Source organism: Heteronotia binoei, chromosome 10 (assembly GCF_032191835.1).
Source record: "Heteronotia binoei isolate CCM8104 ecotype False Entrance Well chromosome 10, APGP_CSIRO_Hbin_v1, whole genome shotgun sequence".
Classification (NCBI taxonomy): Eukaryota; Metazoa; Chordata; class Lepidosauria; order Squamata; family Gekkonidae; genus Heteronotia; species Heteronotia binoei.
In genome coordinates, this window is record NC_083232.1 from 72,253,944 (window position 1) to 72,270,162 (window position 16,219).

General features: G+C 43.6%; 2 protein-coding genes across 5 annotated transcripts in view; one reads left to right on the plus strand and one right to left on the minus strand.

Moving 5' to 3' along the window:
• Positions 1-5,690, plus strand: part of SLC6A20 (solute carrier family 6 member 20) — a 30,655-nt gene extending 24,965 nt beyond the window's left edge. The window contains exons 8-11 of one of the 2 annotated variants that reach the window (XM_060247492.1): positions 1,161-1,365; positions 1,819-1,978; positions 2,631-2,796; positions 5,017-5,690. In XM_060247492.1, the coding sequence (XP_060103475.1) occupies positions 1,161-1,365; positions 1,819-1,978; positions 2,631-2,796; positions 5,017-5,166 (681 nt within the window). In that variant the 3' untranslated portion in view covers positions 5,167-5,690. The remainder of the gene's footprint in view (positions 1-1,160; positions 1,366-1,818; positions 1,979-2,630; positions 2,797-5,016) is intronic. The other variant, XM_060247493.1, reaches the window with a different exon arrangement.
• Positions 5,691-6,626: 936 nt separating this feature from the next.
• The window catches only part of SNRPD1 (small nuclear ribonucleoprotein D1 polypeptide), a 230,538-nt gene continuing 220,945 nt past the window's right edge, over positions 6,627-16,219 (minus strand). Inside the window, exons 1-4 of one of the 3 annotated variants that reach the window (XM_060247504.1) lie at positions 14,199-14,500; positions 12,693-12,769; positions 8,286-8,477; positions 6,627-6,803 (exon numbers count right to left, since the gene is read on the minus strand). In XM_060247504.1, the coding sequence (XP_060103487.1) occupies positions 6,727-6,803; positions 8,286-8,477; positions 12,693-12,769; positions 14,199-14,212 (360 nt within the window). In that variant the 5' untranslated portion in view covers positions 14,213-14,500 and the 3' untranslated portion in view covers positions 6,627-6,726. Of the gene's footprint in view, positions 6,804-8,285; positions 8,478-12,692; positions 12,770-13,862; positions 13,882-14,198; positions 14,501-16,219 lie in introns of those variants that run through there. The other 2 variants (XM_060247506.1, XM_060247505.1) reach the window with 2 other exon arrangements.

The window sequence follows — 16,219 nt, forward strand, 5'->3', positions numbered from 1 at the left end:
TCAGGATGTTTCAAAAATGTATAATGGCGACCAGTCTGTGGTTGGTGGCTCACACTTTTAATTTATTATGGAGTATTTACCATTTAACGTTTCTGAAATTTGACTAAGGACTTTTTCTATGTAAATGCAACCTGAGACCAAATTTGTGGTATATGGAAGTATTGTTAAAGCTACTACTGTAGATTTGGAGTTAGCTTTTTGTCATTGTCAGCATCAGCCATTCACATGTGGTTATACAAGTGTATTTCATTATCACACTGCATTTGTGTGTGCAGGACAGCATGCTGCAATGCACATGCAGATTATTAGGGACAAGCCAGCAAAAGTGAATGCTCGACAGAAACAGTCATAAGGTGCACATTAAATGCTCAAAACCCCATTTATTTCAAAGGGATGTAAATGCCACTGGATTGTGTTATTAAGGTGGAAACTGGCTGACATCCTTATCAGCTTCAGAACTTGACAAGAGAGGTCCTCTGCCACATCCAGAGCTGAATATATGCTACCATACCACTGGATTACAAAGGATGAGTTCAGTCAAATCAATCAAGTTTGTTCAGCTCTGACTATGCTAATCATGTGCATTCCCCCCTCCGAACAATTAATGCACTCCAGGGCTTATGGCACGCACTTTTTCCAATTTGATGAGTGGGTATCCCAGACTCACAGCTAGGCCAGGGTTGTTTTATGTATTTGTAGTATGTGAGATACTTGCCACCCATGAACCTATTTACTTCCACTTTCTGACTGTTGTTCACAGACCTACTGTGAGATCAGTATGAGAATGAGATAAATTTTTAACATGGAAGCATTTTCAAGCACACAGTCCCAAGAACAAGGCATGGTATTGTTTTGGTCTGGCCAGGTTGTGATGCTTTAATGAACACAATGAGGGCACATCTCACAAGGTGGGCACTGGGCAACAGTGCAGTGCCTTACCAGCCAATCAAATGACTTGACTGGATCTATTCTTAAGAGGTAAATACTAGCCACTGATAGGCATGCTGCAAATCAGTCATCTAAGTTTAAAAGCGGTAGCCAGCCTGTGGGCATTTCTTTTTAGGCAGGTATTTCCCCGCCGCCGCCACCAGCAATTGTTGCTTTGGGCATGGCAATATATTGTCCATAATTTTGTTTTTGGTTTTCCTTCCTACGGGCAGGCAGTCCAAGGAACTGGATTAGCATTCATAGTCTATTCTGAAGCAATAAAGAACATGGAGGTCTCACAGCTGTATTCAGTGCTCTATTTCATTATGCTGCTGATGCTGGGGATAGGCAGCATGCTAGGGAACACGGCAGCCATCCTCACGCCTTTGACAGACAGTGAATTCCTTTCCACCCACTTGCCCAAGGAGATTATCTCAGGTAAGCCAGTCATTTCCTACACATGCCCCAAGCAGTGAAAGTCAGCTAGGTAGCCAGACATAAATCGCGTCTTTTGCACCAGTAAGGGAGTGTTGTGGGAGAATGCTGCCACACGTGTAGCACCTGAATTGCACGCTAGGCAAAGTGGCACTTCTAGACATCTCTTCAAGATGTGGGTCTCTGGCACATGGCAAAATTCAGTCATATTGCTTGACATCAGCATCTTTCACAGTTCCAAAATGGTCCCTTTTCTGTATGCCTCCTTTTGCTTTTGCAGACATCATGTTAAGCACTTTGGCCAACTGCTGAAGCACCTGTACACTAAGCATCCTTCAGCCCACCCTTTGAACACTGATCACTTCCACAAGTGGAATGAAGAATGGGTACTTTAAAAATATTGAGCGTAATACTTTTCTTCCCACAGAGACTGCAACAGCTTTTTTGCTTTTGCAGGGGGTGTGTGTTTTGTCAACTGCATCATCGGCCTCATGTTCACCCTAGAGGCTGGCAGCTATTGGTTCGATATCTTCAATGACTACGCTGCTACTCTCTCCTTGCTGCTCATTGTATTAGTGGAAACTATTGCTGTTTGTTATGTTTACGGGCTAAGAAGGTAAGAGCACCCTTCACATCGTACCATTATTCCAAACACTATTATTCTGTTTGTTTCTATCCAGTGATCCCAATTTATACACAGGTTATTTATACCTCAGAAGCCAGGAAACTGAAAATTCCTGGTATTGTGCTTCTTTAAAAATGTGCAGGATTTCACTGTCCAGAATATACATATCACCTTGTTTTGATTAGGAATGGGAATGGAACCATTTAAACTAGACAACACGGTTCAATTTTTATTTTTTATACTCCATCTTTCTCCTCGATGGGGACCCAAAGCTGCTTTATGTTGTTCTTGCACTTCTCCATTTTGTCACAGTAATTCACCTGTGGAGAATGACCAGCCAAAGGTCACCCAAAGCAGATTTGAACATGAATCTCTCAGCTTCTAGACCGACACCCTAGCTCCCCACCAGTGTTCCCTCTGAGTTAGTATGAGCTAGCTCAGTTTTTTAGCCTCTGGCTCACACATTTTTGTCTTTGCTCAGGAAAAAATGGCCCCAGAGCAAACTAATTGATGCATCTCACTCACAACTTTAATGCCAGAGTTCACAGAAGTAGAATTTTTGCTCACAAGACTCCACAGCTTAGAGGGAACATTGCTCCTTACACTATGTGCTCAACAAAGTGTGTTCTCTTTTCTTTGATAGATTTGAGGAAGACCTTAATGTGATGACAGGCCATAAACCAAGCTGGTACTGGAAGATTATGTGGGCTTTTGTTAGTCCTGTGCTAATTGTAAGCCTATTTATATTTTACATCACTGACTACATCAGCACAGGGACCCTGAGGTATCAAGCATGGGATGCAACAGAGGTATTTCATTCATGGCTGTTTTGAAAAAGCTAACCAGCAGTAAGCTAGAATTTATTATTTATTTATTTATGATTTGTATCCCGCCCTTCCCACAAAAGTGGCTCAGGGCGGCTATCTACCAGCTAGGGAAAAGCATGAAAATCAGTGCTAGTAAATTTTGAAAACAAAATGTTGCAGATAGCAATTTAGCTGGTGTACTGCAAAAGACAAGAGGAAAATCGATCTAAGTAGATGCGGCTTTTAATAATTAAGACTTCACAAGGGCTCTTGGTACATTAGGGGCAAGATTAGAAAACTGCATTATAAGGGAATAAACTTAATAATTTTCACCCATGCCTAATAACTTTGAAATTCTAGTAGTTTAAGGATACAACAGCTATTTCTTAACTATCTATTTTGAGGTCATACAAAGAATGACAGAAACAAAAATTAGGCTATTTCCCTTTTCTTTCCAATGCTATTTGCATGCATACTTAGCTCTGAACCTCAGCAACAAAATGCTACCTTACAAAAGGCTATGAAGCCAACTGATTTTCAGAGAACCAGGATCTGCTCTTTTCATCCTATATATAAGCAATATTTTATCTTTCCTTCTCTGCACTGCGTGGAAGAGGGCTTTCTTTTAGGGGGCAGGGAAAAATAGGACAGTGTGTAGAAATTGTTTAGCAATGTCTCTCAAACTCTCCAGAATCCTATGAGGTGTTAATGAATTGTTAGCAAAGGAGACTAATGTACTCATAACAGATGGTCCAGTGTGCTCAACACTATCTTCTAGTGAGTTCACAGTGGGATGTTTTAGAGATTTTTGGTTTGAAGTTATAAGCATGCTTTCCTGCATAAAGTGCCCCCTCCCCAAATCGTTCACTGGTTGATCAGCAGAGGACCATAAGTATGACATATACAGTCTTCTAGAGAAAAGGATATTCAGTTTGCTGAACATGCATGCCAGCAGCTCTCCTGACTTTCAAGGGTAAGCTCGTGTTCCCTCTAAGCTGAGTCAGTATGAGCTAGCTCACAGATGTTTAGCCTCCAAGCTCACACATTTTTGTCTTAGCTCGGGAAGGATGATCCCAGAGCACACTAATTTATGCAGTAGCTCACCAATGCCAGCAGCTCACAAAGTAGAATTTTTGCTCACAAGACTCTGCAGCTTACAGGGAACATTGGTTAGCTCTGCTGCTTCTGTGAGGTATACAGTTCAGGCTTACTGAACTCAGAGAGAAATAGTAGTGATTTTCTGAGAGTCATAAGTCAGCGTGTGCAACATGGAACAGAATTGTTAAGAAAAGAATTATGAAGCAACTCACTTTAGTTTCAAGGCATGTTATAACACATCTGTTCAAGTTCTGTTTGTAAAGTTCGTATCTTCACATTTGCTTTATGAACACCACTTTTGGGGTTATTCTTACAATGCAGTTTTGAAAAGAGGGAGAATAATATCAAGCCAGACTGGTGGTGAGAACAGATACTTCTTTAGTAGTTGGCACCTGCAAGCAGTTTATGTAACAGAGCAAGACAGGAAGGCACAGGATAACATCTCATATAGCCATCATCTATGTTTTAACCTTGATATATAAACCAATCCCCAAAAGTTTAAGTTGTAAGCTGGTACAGACAAACATATATGCAAGCTAATCTACATTTGTTCAATAATGTTAGACCCCATGAGACTTTTCAGTCCTACATGAACCTCTTCTCAGGGTGAGCTCTCTGCACCCTACAGGAGAGATGGATGGTGAAGGCAAGGCTTTTCCAAAGGTGGCACCTCATTTTTGGAATGCCCTCCCCCTTAAGGCTCACTTGGCACATACCTTAGTTTCAACACTGAGCAAAACATTTTAATTTAACCAGCTTTTAACTAATGGAAACCATCGTAAGTATTTTATGGTTTTCTCCAAGTTGTTACTTTAGGATACACTGTTTTATGTTGCATTTATGTCTTGGCAAGTCTTTACTGACTTGCTATTGTTTGGTTATGTGCCACCCTGAGCAGGTTCTGGCAGCATACACATTTTTTCAATAATACACAACCTGACCCTCTGGAAACCTCCGGAGAGATTTAAATGTTTCTACAACGAAGTGGCAGAAATTAGATATCCTCATTTAAAGAACTGCAGGTGGCTCCAAAATAAAATGTTTTAAGAAGGACAAGAAAAAAGTTTTACTTAAAAGCAGCATGTCTCTGCATTAAGTAGTCTACAGTATTACATTCTTTTGCAGGGTCAACTGGTTACAAAGAATTATCCTAGTGGTGCTCTAGCAGTTATTGGGTTGCTTGTGGCAGTTTCCACTATGTGTATCCCCCTGGCTGCATTAGTTACTTTGATCATAAACAGAACAAAAAGAGCGAATGCATCAACTGCTGCATGATCATTAATATCTGGATTTAAGAGAACTTCAAGAACAGCCACAGCTTCCACAGTGCACTTTGAAGAGTCCTGCAGATACCGTCAGCAACCATTAGACATGCAGAATCTGGGTACTGCCAAACCAAACTACCCTCCGGCAGCTCCTGTACTGACTCAGGCAAGTTGTAGCTGATGATGGTTCAGGACGGTCTTGAAGAGGAATGTCTACAAAATGAAATTTTCAAGTAGACAACCCGTTTTTACAAAGAAGTACACATTGGCCAATTTCATCTGCCAAATGAGACAGTCGTTGCCTTAGTAATGTTTTTCTTTTTTTTGTCTGGAGTGCTAGAAGAAAGTCTTGCACTTCAAGGAAACTTCCGCGTGTATGCTACACAAGTTATCTATGCTGTTCATGGAAAGTATATTCCTGGTAGATGCTAGGAAATTTCTGTAGAACCTGCATTGGCTCACTGAATTATCAATGTCTGTATGTACAGCATTGTCAGTTTTCAAGTTATATGAAGTAAACAGCAGTTTCCAAAATGTGAGTCTGTGGCATTTCATAAGAGGTACTTTGCACTCATAACAGCATCGCCCTCCTATAACTAAATGTTCAACAAAAGGACATGTTATGAGCAGAAAAGATAACATGCATAGGATTATCTAACACTGCAGCTCCCACTTCCTAATATTCTTTAAAGTTACCATGAAATGTCAAAATACACATAAAGCCTTTAAAAAGTAGGCTAGTTGTGCTGTCCATAACAAAAATTTAAAAACCAAAGCCATGTAATACTCTCTGGCCAAGCTCTTAACACCTTTTCCTCAGCATCCTGTGGACATTAACTGTGGCAAGTATTAGGTTGCACCAGTGACATACTGTAAATAAACAACTGATGGTCAACCTTAAACACTATGTCATGAGAAAATATTTACCTTATGTTGCCTATACCTGAGTTTGCCATCACAATTTTAATCTTGGACAGTGAAACCTTTAACACAAAACCCAATATTCAGGTTCTTACAAACAGCCTGAAGACTACACAGAAGTGCCCAAGAGGTCACATACTGCTTAGCCATGTCCTATTACATGTTCAGGAGCCCAGCCATTCAAGGCATCTTGACATTTTCCTACACTGTTATAAAATATCTGTAATGAAGCTGCTGTACCCAGCTCTCTTAATTGACAGCTGGAATGAAGCTATTATTTTTAATCTCTGAATGCTTGGTGACAATTGTGTAACCTGCACTTTTTTCACGCTGAAGTTCAGAGAACACTTAAAACATTTGCTGAAAATCAGTATGCACCAACAGATATGTTAAGCGTAACTGGAAGCTAAGTCACAAACAGTGAACCTTGGGAGAAATGTTATGCAGCACTACAACATATGTGCTGAAGAAATTCCATTATTTGTCCAAATAGCTTTGCTAGATCTGCAGTAGATTCTGTGGGTCACATGCACAAGTACATAAATTGGAGAAGTTTTCATATTTGTTTATTAAAAACTGACACAGAATAAAACCTGTACAAAACAAACAAACCAAAGTTGCCTGGCATTTTTCAGTGGCTGCAAGGAAATTATCGCCTAGGGCCTCCTCTTCCTCTGCCGCGACCTCTTCCTCTGCCGCGACCTCTACCACGTCCTCTTCCTGCAACTGAACACACAAAAAACCCCCCAAGTTTCTTTGAATAAACATAGATTTGAAACAACTTTAATTTAGTAGGTTATGTGTTTTATCAGATTTTGGAATGTTTTATTTAAGACTCAAAATTTAGTTTTTAGTAATTTATTCACTAGGCTAAAAAGCAATTTATTAGCAAAGGAAATTTTCTACATTAATGTGTTACTAAATGTTATGCAGCCATTATCCTGTTTTCTACATTGTTTCCCATTCAAAGAACAAGCAGTTATGTTCACACTGGGCGCTCTCTCACAAATAAAGAGTACCATTACTACAATGAGCTTATATCAAAAAGAAATGTGCTAAGTATAGAGTCTGTAAATCTGACATCCCTTTTTGGGTACCAAGACAGATTCCATAACAGTTTAATTTCAGTGAATTCCTTGTTTAAATAAAAGATAAAGAAAAGGATATGCTTGGTTGGATCTGAGCAGTTTGACCACTAGCAAAAAGTTATGATGGGACCTGTATAAACAAAAGGTATGTGGGAACTGATATAGACATAAAACTAGCTGGGTCCAACACATTGATCTTGACTCCTGCCTACAACTGTAAAGTTTTGCCTGGTTCACCTGAGGCAAGAAAAGCATCGCAGCAGCCTTTTACAAATACAGAGCAAACTGAAATTATCCACTTCTAGGAATTTGTGTCATCAGAAGCCATACAGACATCAGACATTATACTATTAACACTGTTCCTTGCCTACCACAACAATCACTCTCTATGACTTACAACATCAAAGGGCAGATATTCAGCCTGTCTCTCATGCCACAAAATTGAGTTTCTTGAATGAATTGTAATGTGGCAGTGCTATATGAACAGAAGAATGAAGCTTCAAGATTGTTAGAAATTCAAGATATTAGAGAGTAATTTCAAACTGTGACATCAGTAGACTCGTGTAAACTCTGCTTAGCATGGCACCATTAAACATCTACTTTTAAAAGACATTAAAATAATTCAAGAATTTATATCACTCCTTTCAGATTTCGAGGAAAGGAAGGAATCAACATCAACAGCCAATCACCAATAGGGTGGTCTGCTATGGAAATGAAAGGATGCATGGTTTCTTCTTTCAACCAGATGAGTCTATTATACACTCAGAACTATATTATTAAATAAAGCTGCATTAAGATATAATAGACAACCTATGACCTGATGTCACAGGAATTTGCTAAAGGAATCTCCATTGAAGTTGAGCAAGCTAAGAAACTAAATCATAAAAAAGGACCTAGCATTCTGCTAATGAATAATTTCCCTGAAGGTCCCTTCCAACTCTATGATTCTGTTAATTTATTCTAGGTTGAGGAAAAGGAAAAGTGTTTTGCCAGTGTTATTCAATGAATAAACACACTATTTAAACACATAATTCATTCTCAACCAAGTATAATCTTGGAAGATTTATACACTAAGCATTTATGCTACCAGTTCTTGGTACTATGAAATAAAGTCACTAACCTGCTTCCCTTTTCTTGGATTTAACTTTTGGTTCAACATCTACCAGCAAAGTATCCAGGGGCAAACTGTCTGGCAAAATGAAGTATCTAATATTATTCCCTCGAATACTCAAAGTCTCCAGCTGGACAGGTTCTCTGTTCTTCAGAGTCATCTTCACAGCTTTAAGATGGGTGTTCATGCTGACATCCACACCTAAAACATAAAACAGAACTTCCGGTTGCATCTGGGGTTTAACAGATTTCAATTACCTTTAAGTTTAAGTTTATTTCAATTTATATCCTGCCCTTCCCACCAAAGTGGCTCAGGGCAGCTCACAACATATAAAATCTAACATAGAATTTTAAATTTAAAATACATCAATTACAACAGCTAAAACAGTAAAATAATAAAACATTTAAACAGCGATCTATCAAAATACTACACTGAACCTTCTATAGAATTTCTAATGCCAGTTAATTATAGGCCAGCCGGAAGAGGGCTGTCTTACAGGCCCTGTGGAACTGGCCAAGGTCCCGCAGGGCCCTCACCTCTTCCGGCAGCTGGTTCCACCAGCAAGGAGCCGTTACAGAAAAGGCCCTGTCCCTGGTGGATTTCAGACGGGCCTCCTTTGGCCCGGGGATAGCAAGCAGATTTTGAGAGCCCGATCTCAGTACTCTCTGGGGAACATGTGGGGAGAGACGGTCCCTAAGGTAGGCAGGTCCTAGGCCATATAGGGCTTTAAAGGTAATAACCAGCACATTGTATCGGACTCGGTATATTATCGGCAGCCAGTGCAGACTCTGGAGCCCCGGCCGAATGTGCTCCCATCTTGGGAGCCCTAATAACAGCCGGGCAGCGGCATTCTGCACTAACTGCAGCTTCCGGGTTCGGCACAAGGGCAGCCCTATGTAGAGGGCATTGCAGTAGTCCAACCTCGAGGTGACTGTTGCATGAATCACCATTGCTAGATCGTCATGTTCCAGGAAAGGAGCCAACTGCCTTGCCCGCCTAAGATGAAAGAATGCGGACTTAGCAGTGGCTGCTATTTGAGCCTCCATCGTTAAGGAAGGCTCCAATAGTACCCCCAAACTCTTGACCTTGCGCGCTGCTGTCAGTGGCGCACCGTCAAAAACTGGCAGGGGGATTTCCCCTTCTGGGTCACAACGGCCCAAGCAAAGGACCTCTGTCTTTGCCGGGTTTAGTCTCAGCCCACTCAGCCTGAGCCACCTAGCCACGGCCTGTAATGCCCAGTCCAAACTTTCTGGGGCACAGGCAGGCCGACTGTCCATAAGCAGATAGAGCTGGGTGTCATCAGCGTACTGATGACAACCCAACCCATACCTTTGGGCAATCTGGGCAAGGGGACGCATATAGATGTTAAATAACATCGGGGAAAGCACCGCCCCTTGAGGCACTCCGCAGTCAAGCGTGTGTCTCTGGGACAGTTCATCCCCAATTGCCACCCTTTGTCCCCGACCCTTAAGGAAAGAGGAAAGCCATTGTAAGGCCAACCCCTGAATCCCCACGTCGGCGAGGCGACAGGTCAGTAACCGATGGTCGACCGTATCGAATGCTGCCAATAGGTCCAACAACATCAGCACCGCCGAGCCGCCCCGATCCAGATGCTGTTGAAGGTCATCTACCAGGGCAACCAGCACCGTCTCCGTCCTGGGCGAAAGCTGGACTGATGGGGATCAAGGATGGAAACATCCTCCAGGAAACCCTGTAGCTGCATCGCCACTGTCCTCTCGATGAGTTTGCCCAAAAAGGGCAAATTCGAGACCGGCTGGTAATGTGCCAATTCGGCCGGGTCTAGTGTTGTTTTTTTCAAGAGGGGACGGACCACTGCCTCTTTAAGCGGTGTTGGAAAATGCCCTTCCGTCAGGGATCTATTTATGATATCCCGTACAGGATATCTAAGCTCCCTCTGGCAGGTTTTAATAAGCCAGGAGGGGCATAGGTCCAAATTACAAGTTGTTGGGTGTGCAGATAAGAGGATCCTGTCAACTTTCTCCAAGCTTTGCATATATCAGTGATGGCTAACCTTTTCAGCTTGGTGTGTCGAAAATCGGGAAAAAGTGTAGTCTTCCTCGGGTCGCGTGTCACTTCAACCACACTCACCAAATGAGGGGGCCGCAGAAGAACCAGGCACAAAGGATCCAGTGCGCGGTCTGCGGCCTAGGTCAGACTAGGGTTGCCAAGTCCAATTCAAAAAATATCTGGGGGCTTTGGGGGCGGAGCCAGGAGACTTTGGGGGTGGAGCCAGGAGACATTGGGGTGGAGCCAGGAACAAGGGTGTGACAAGCATAATTGAACTCCAAGGGAGTTCTGGCCATCACATTTAAAGAGACAGCACACCTTTTAAAATGCCTTTCTTCCATAGGAAATAATGAAGGATAGGGGCACCATCTTTTGGGGCTCATAGAATTGGACCCCCTGGTCCAATCATTTTGAAACTTGGGGGGGTATTTTGGGGAGAGGGGGATCCCCTGCCCCCACCTGGGGATTGGTAACCCTGCGGGAAAGGGTGTATCTTTTTTTCTTCCTGCCTTTTCTCCTCCAGCACTTGCCAAGGGAAGCCAAGGGGGGCAACCCAATGCTCCCCTCCCCTTGCTCTTTTGCAACCCACACACAGCCCCCATCACCCACCCCCTTCCTCCTCTTCCAAGCTGAAAAGGGCAGCTTGTCCTTTAAATCTGAAACCCCGCCTCTGGCAGGCGGCCATGAGAAAGAGCGAGAGAGCAAAGTGAGAAAGATCATGTTGGTTGCAAAAAAAAAAAAACCAGGACCGGGTGGAGGAGGGGGGGGCAGCCCCACAACAGGCCCAAGAGCGACGCCCCCTTGGGCATTGCACCCCACAGACACTGCTGCAATGCCATCTCTGCCTCCCCCCCACCAGCCGCTCCGTGCAAACAAACGGAAAAAAACACGCCTGCCTTGCTCCTGCATTTGCAAAGCCCCGGCATTGCAAAGGCATGACCCGCCGAGGAGGGCACTTCTTCCCCCCCCCCGCCTCTTTTTTTGCAATGCTCTTTTTTTCTTTCTTGCTGTACCCACCTATTTCCTCAGGCCCCGGGGAGGGCGGGAAAAGGGGGTTGCAAAGCTCGGCCCTGTTAGGAGGAGGAGGCGCGTTTGGCTGCCTCTGCTTTGGGTGGGGGACGGGTTGCGCCAGGAGGCTGTCTCCTCCCACCCCCAGGTCAAGGCGAGGCGCTGGCAGCATCGGCCAACCTTCCCTCCCACCCCCACCCCCGGCCTGGAGCCGGGGAAAGAGGCGGCGGCGGCCCGCTGCGCTGCTGCCGCCTCTTCTCGCCTTCACCTTAGCAGCTGCTGCTCCTCCAAGACGGGCTCAGCAGCCTCCGAAGGACTCGCGGCTCGCCACGCTCCTTGGTTTCCGGTGTGTCAGCCAAATTGCCTCGCGTGTCACCAGTGACACGTGTGTCATAGGTTCGCCATCATGGGCATATATTATTTCCAAATGGGGTAACACCAGATGCTACAAACAAAACTCTTTAAGGCAACACAGAAGAAGCAAATGTACTAAAAGTAACTGTTTGAAAACTCATACAAAAAAAAAAAAACACCAATGCCAAATACTTTTAAAAAGTTAATTATTTTATATCCTCTTAGTTGTGCTGCCACACTGCTTGTCGCCCCCATCCAGCCATATTCTCTCTCCAGGTATAGAATATCACCCACCATTGCACAATGGCTGGATATAAATGACCTTTCTATTCATGGATCAGAGGCACTAACCCACCCGCCAAAATCTTCCTCTGGCTGAAGTACAATATCAATAATTATATTCAGAAAACCATCTTAGAAAAGCTGGACTAAATATTATTTATTTTTATTACATTATACTTTTTGACTTATAAGCCTACTTGAACCATGAAGAAAGATGAGACTATAAACATTTTAATAAAGCTGACATACACAAACTGAAAGTGCCACTGTGCCAGTGGAGCACAGAGAAGTTCCAAATGAAAGTCACCGTGGTACATGGATTAAAGCACTGGGTTTGAACGAGGCAAACCCAAAGTTAACATTAAAATGAAAATTGTGCTCACTCAGCCAAACTCACCTCAGAGTTGAGGAGGGAATACATGTGGGTGACCATACATATGCCACCCTTACTTCTTGACGAATGGGAAGGAGGGCCTTTTTTGTAGCAGGAACTCCTTTGCATATTAGGCCACACCCCACTGATGTAGCCAGTCCTCCATGTACAGTAAGCTCTGTAAGCTCTTGGAGGATAGGCTACATCAGGGGTTGTGGCCTAATATGCAAAGGAGTTCCTGCTACAAAAAAACCCCTCAGATAAGAGTAAATTATAATCGGGGTACTTCATGCAATTGCAACAACACATGTTCTGGTCATCATTATGAGGACAGCTGTTTATGACATATTTAGCTATACTGCAGCCCATACCTGTGATTGTTCCATGTACTTGGGTCCCATTCTTCAGTTCAATGGTCACAGTCTCATGGCTAAGTTTCATGAGAAACCTACAAGGGATAATTAAAACAAAAGCACTGTTTTGTGACTAAAACGTATTCCATTATGTTTCTGAAAAAGGTCTTGGTACTAACAGACACCAAGATAAACTATAAACAGGTATAATAATTTTTTTATTAGTAGTACTGGTCAACAATCTAGACCACTCATAGCAGGTTTTGATGGGCCATCCACTTAGTTTCTTGAGGAGGTGCTTAGCATATAGTTTCCCTGAAACTGACAGGGAAACCAGCATCAAAATTGACAGGGAGACCAGCATCAAAACAGCTCCATGCCCTTCTGGGTAAATCTTCTGCCCCAGACCCCTTGCAGTCTGGCTTCAGAACATGCTATGGAACTGAGAAATGTTGGTGGCTTTACTTGATGATCACCATTTGATACGGTGCATGATGCCATTTTACTGGCAACATTGAAAGAAGCTGAGATTAAGGGGTTATGCTCTGGAGTGGCTTACAGCTAGGACTCACAGTGTCACTAATGGAAGTCAACAATCACCAGTGTGTGACTTGCCTTACAGAACCATACAGAAAAAGTTTAGAAAAAAATCATTACTTTTTGGGAGCAAGCTATTATCAATATGCCAGTGACCCCAGGTATAACCTAAAGGGTTATAGAAGGTGGTGTTATAGATGGTAGTTATAAAGGGTTTAGAAAGTGGAGCTGGGGATCCTTTAAGGTCCAATATGCTTATCTCTATCCTTTTCAACAACTATATGAAGCTACTGGTTGAGGATATACAGAAATTTGGGCTGGGTTGTCATGATTATGCAGATGACACTCAGCTCTATCTCACACTTCTGGCTGACCCCAGAAAGACCATAAACATTTTGAACCAGACTGCCTAGAGACAATTTTGGGGCTGATGCAAGTTAACAAACAGAAGCTTAACCCCGACAAGGGACAAGTTCTACAGGGCAGCAAAAGATCCCAGAGCAGTTATTTGCTCTCAAAAATCCCACAAGTGTTCACAAAGGCAACAATGCTGGAATCCCCCTGAAGAACTTCTTACTAGGATTCGGAAGACTCCAACCCATTAAAGCCTGTTTGTATCAGTAACAACACGATTTCTTCGTTTCACATTACCTCAATTTACAAGCGTTAGACCAAAAAGAAAGTCACAAGTTTGGTGGAGAAACGATGCTTAAACCCTGCCGAAGCAGGGAGGCCGACAAAAGACTCTAATCAGGCGCCGCCCTTCGAGAAGGGGCGACTTGCGCTCCACCGATTTGCCCACCGCCCTACAGAAAACGACGCAGCAGCCGCTCGTTAAGGGCCAGGTGAATCTAACGGCCGACGACGGAGCGACCCAAGGAAGCTCCCTCCCCGCACTGCATGAACCGGCAAAGAGAAAAGGAACAAGTGGCGGGAAGGGGAAAGCGCTCGTCCTCTTTTTTCACTTATGATTCATGCCAGGCTTACCTCACAAGCTTCATAGCGGCGGATGGATTGAAAGCAGGCCAAAGGCTCGCCGGGGACAGAAAACCGAAGACGAGTGAGGACTAAGAGAAATTTTTAAAAAAATTGAGCGCGGAGCAACAGGCCACGACTAGGCCGCTCCGATACTCGCGAAGAAGTGCGACTGCCGCGCGCAATGAATGGCCGGAAGCACCTCCTCTTCCTCCTCCGCTGCCCGGGATTTGAAGAGAGCCGCGAAAGGGAGACTGTGCGTGGAAGCGAGCGCCTCCTATAGGAAGGGAGGACTCTGCTCTTGCGTAGAAGAGAAAAATGGAAATTGACACAGGGAAGGAAGGCTGGGATAGCGGATGGGGGTAATTGGGTTGTCCGTGGTTCCTGCTGAGACAGCTTATGTTATGAGGACGCTTCTGCTCAGTTTAGGAGGCTCTTGCTTCACTCCAAGGTTTCCTCTGGTGCTTTGTGGGTACTGCTGACACAGCTTGCACTCTTTTGAAAACAGAGACCTTTCCCATTTCCAAAAGTTATCTGGGAGCTGAAGCAGAGGAAGAGACCTCAAGAACCTAACTGCAGGCATGCAAGGAAACCAGGAAGGGCATTTGGAGGACCTCCCCCACATTTGTACAGGACTCTTACAGCAGTTACACTACCATGGCTTTTGTCACAAGTTGTCTCTTAATTTGTGTATAATGCTACCACCAGAAATTTAATTCCAAACAGTTTATTATTATTATTTGTTTATTTATTTATAGTCCGCTCATTCCCCACTAGGGGGTCAGAGCAGAGTACAACAAAATGATAAAATCACAACATAACAATAAAAACCTTTTACAATATTCAGTACAATGGAAAAGTCCAGCCCAACAGAATAATCAGATGGTGTAGCAGGGCAGTGCAGCACGATAGTACAGTGGGGGAGGCCGATCTAATGGATAGATGCCCGTTACCTCACCCGAAAACCTGGCGGAACAGCTCCATTTTATAGGCCCTGCAAAAGGCTTGCAAGCCAGGTAGGGCCTGGATCTCCATAGGTTTATTTAACGTTCCCAACTTTATTTGTGCCCAAGCTCTAAGGCTTCTCTGTTGGACTGTGTGGCTCTGAGGAAGAGACTCATAATTTAATATCAAAGGACTCCAGGATAATAGAAAACAAAATAAAACTTTATTTGTACAATAACCGTATTGGTTTCAAAATGTTTATAGCTTAATTCTTCAGTGAATAATAATAACTTTTGTAAACAACAACAATGGATAAAAGGAAGTACTTCTTCACCCAAAGGGTGATTAACACATGGAATTCACTGCCACAGGAGGTGGTGGTGGCTGCAAGCATAGACAGCTTCAAGAGGAGATTGGATAAACATATGGAGAAGAGATCCATCAGTGGCTGTTAGCCACAGCATATTGTTGGAACTCTCTGTCTGGGGCAGTGATGCTCTGTATTCTTGGTGCTTGGGAAAGGCAACAGTGTGAGGGCTTCTAGCATCCTGGCCCAACTGATGGACCTCCTGATGGCACCTGGTTTTTTTGGCCACTGCGTGACACAGAGTGTTGGACTGGATGGGCCATTAGCCTAATCCAACATGGCTTCTCTTATGTTCTTAGCTTCTGACTGAGATGTCTCTCTTTCATTTCACACACTCTTCACTCTCAAATCCTCCTTATTCTTCCGAACTCAACTTTCTGCTAGCTTCTCTCTCTCACAGTCCTACAATACTCTGACAATATTAGGTTTTGGCTCTCTGCTTAGCCACTAATATGTCCGCTAAAGTATTCTACTTTTCTTCTCTAGAATCCTAATGCCTTTCACAGCACTAGGATGGGATCCTAACAGAAGACTTCTCAGACCTTTGTAGACTGCTGATTGACTGTTAACTACTGTCACTCTGCTGAGAGTTCACTGCAGGCTGACCCCTCTCCCCACCCCCGTACTTCTTAGTTCTGCCCACACTCTCTCAGTCATCAGCCAATGACGTCACTTGTTCATTCCCTCTCTTTCACCGCTGCAATTTACCAGCAATTAAAGG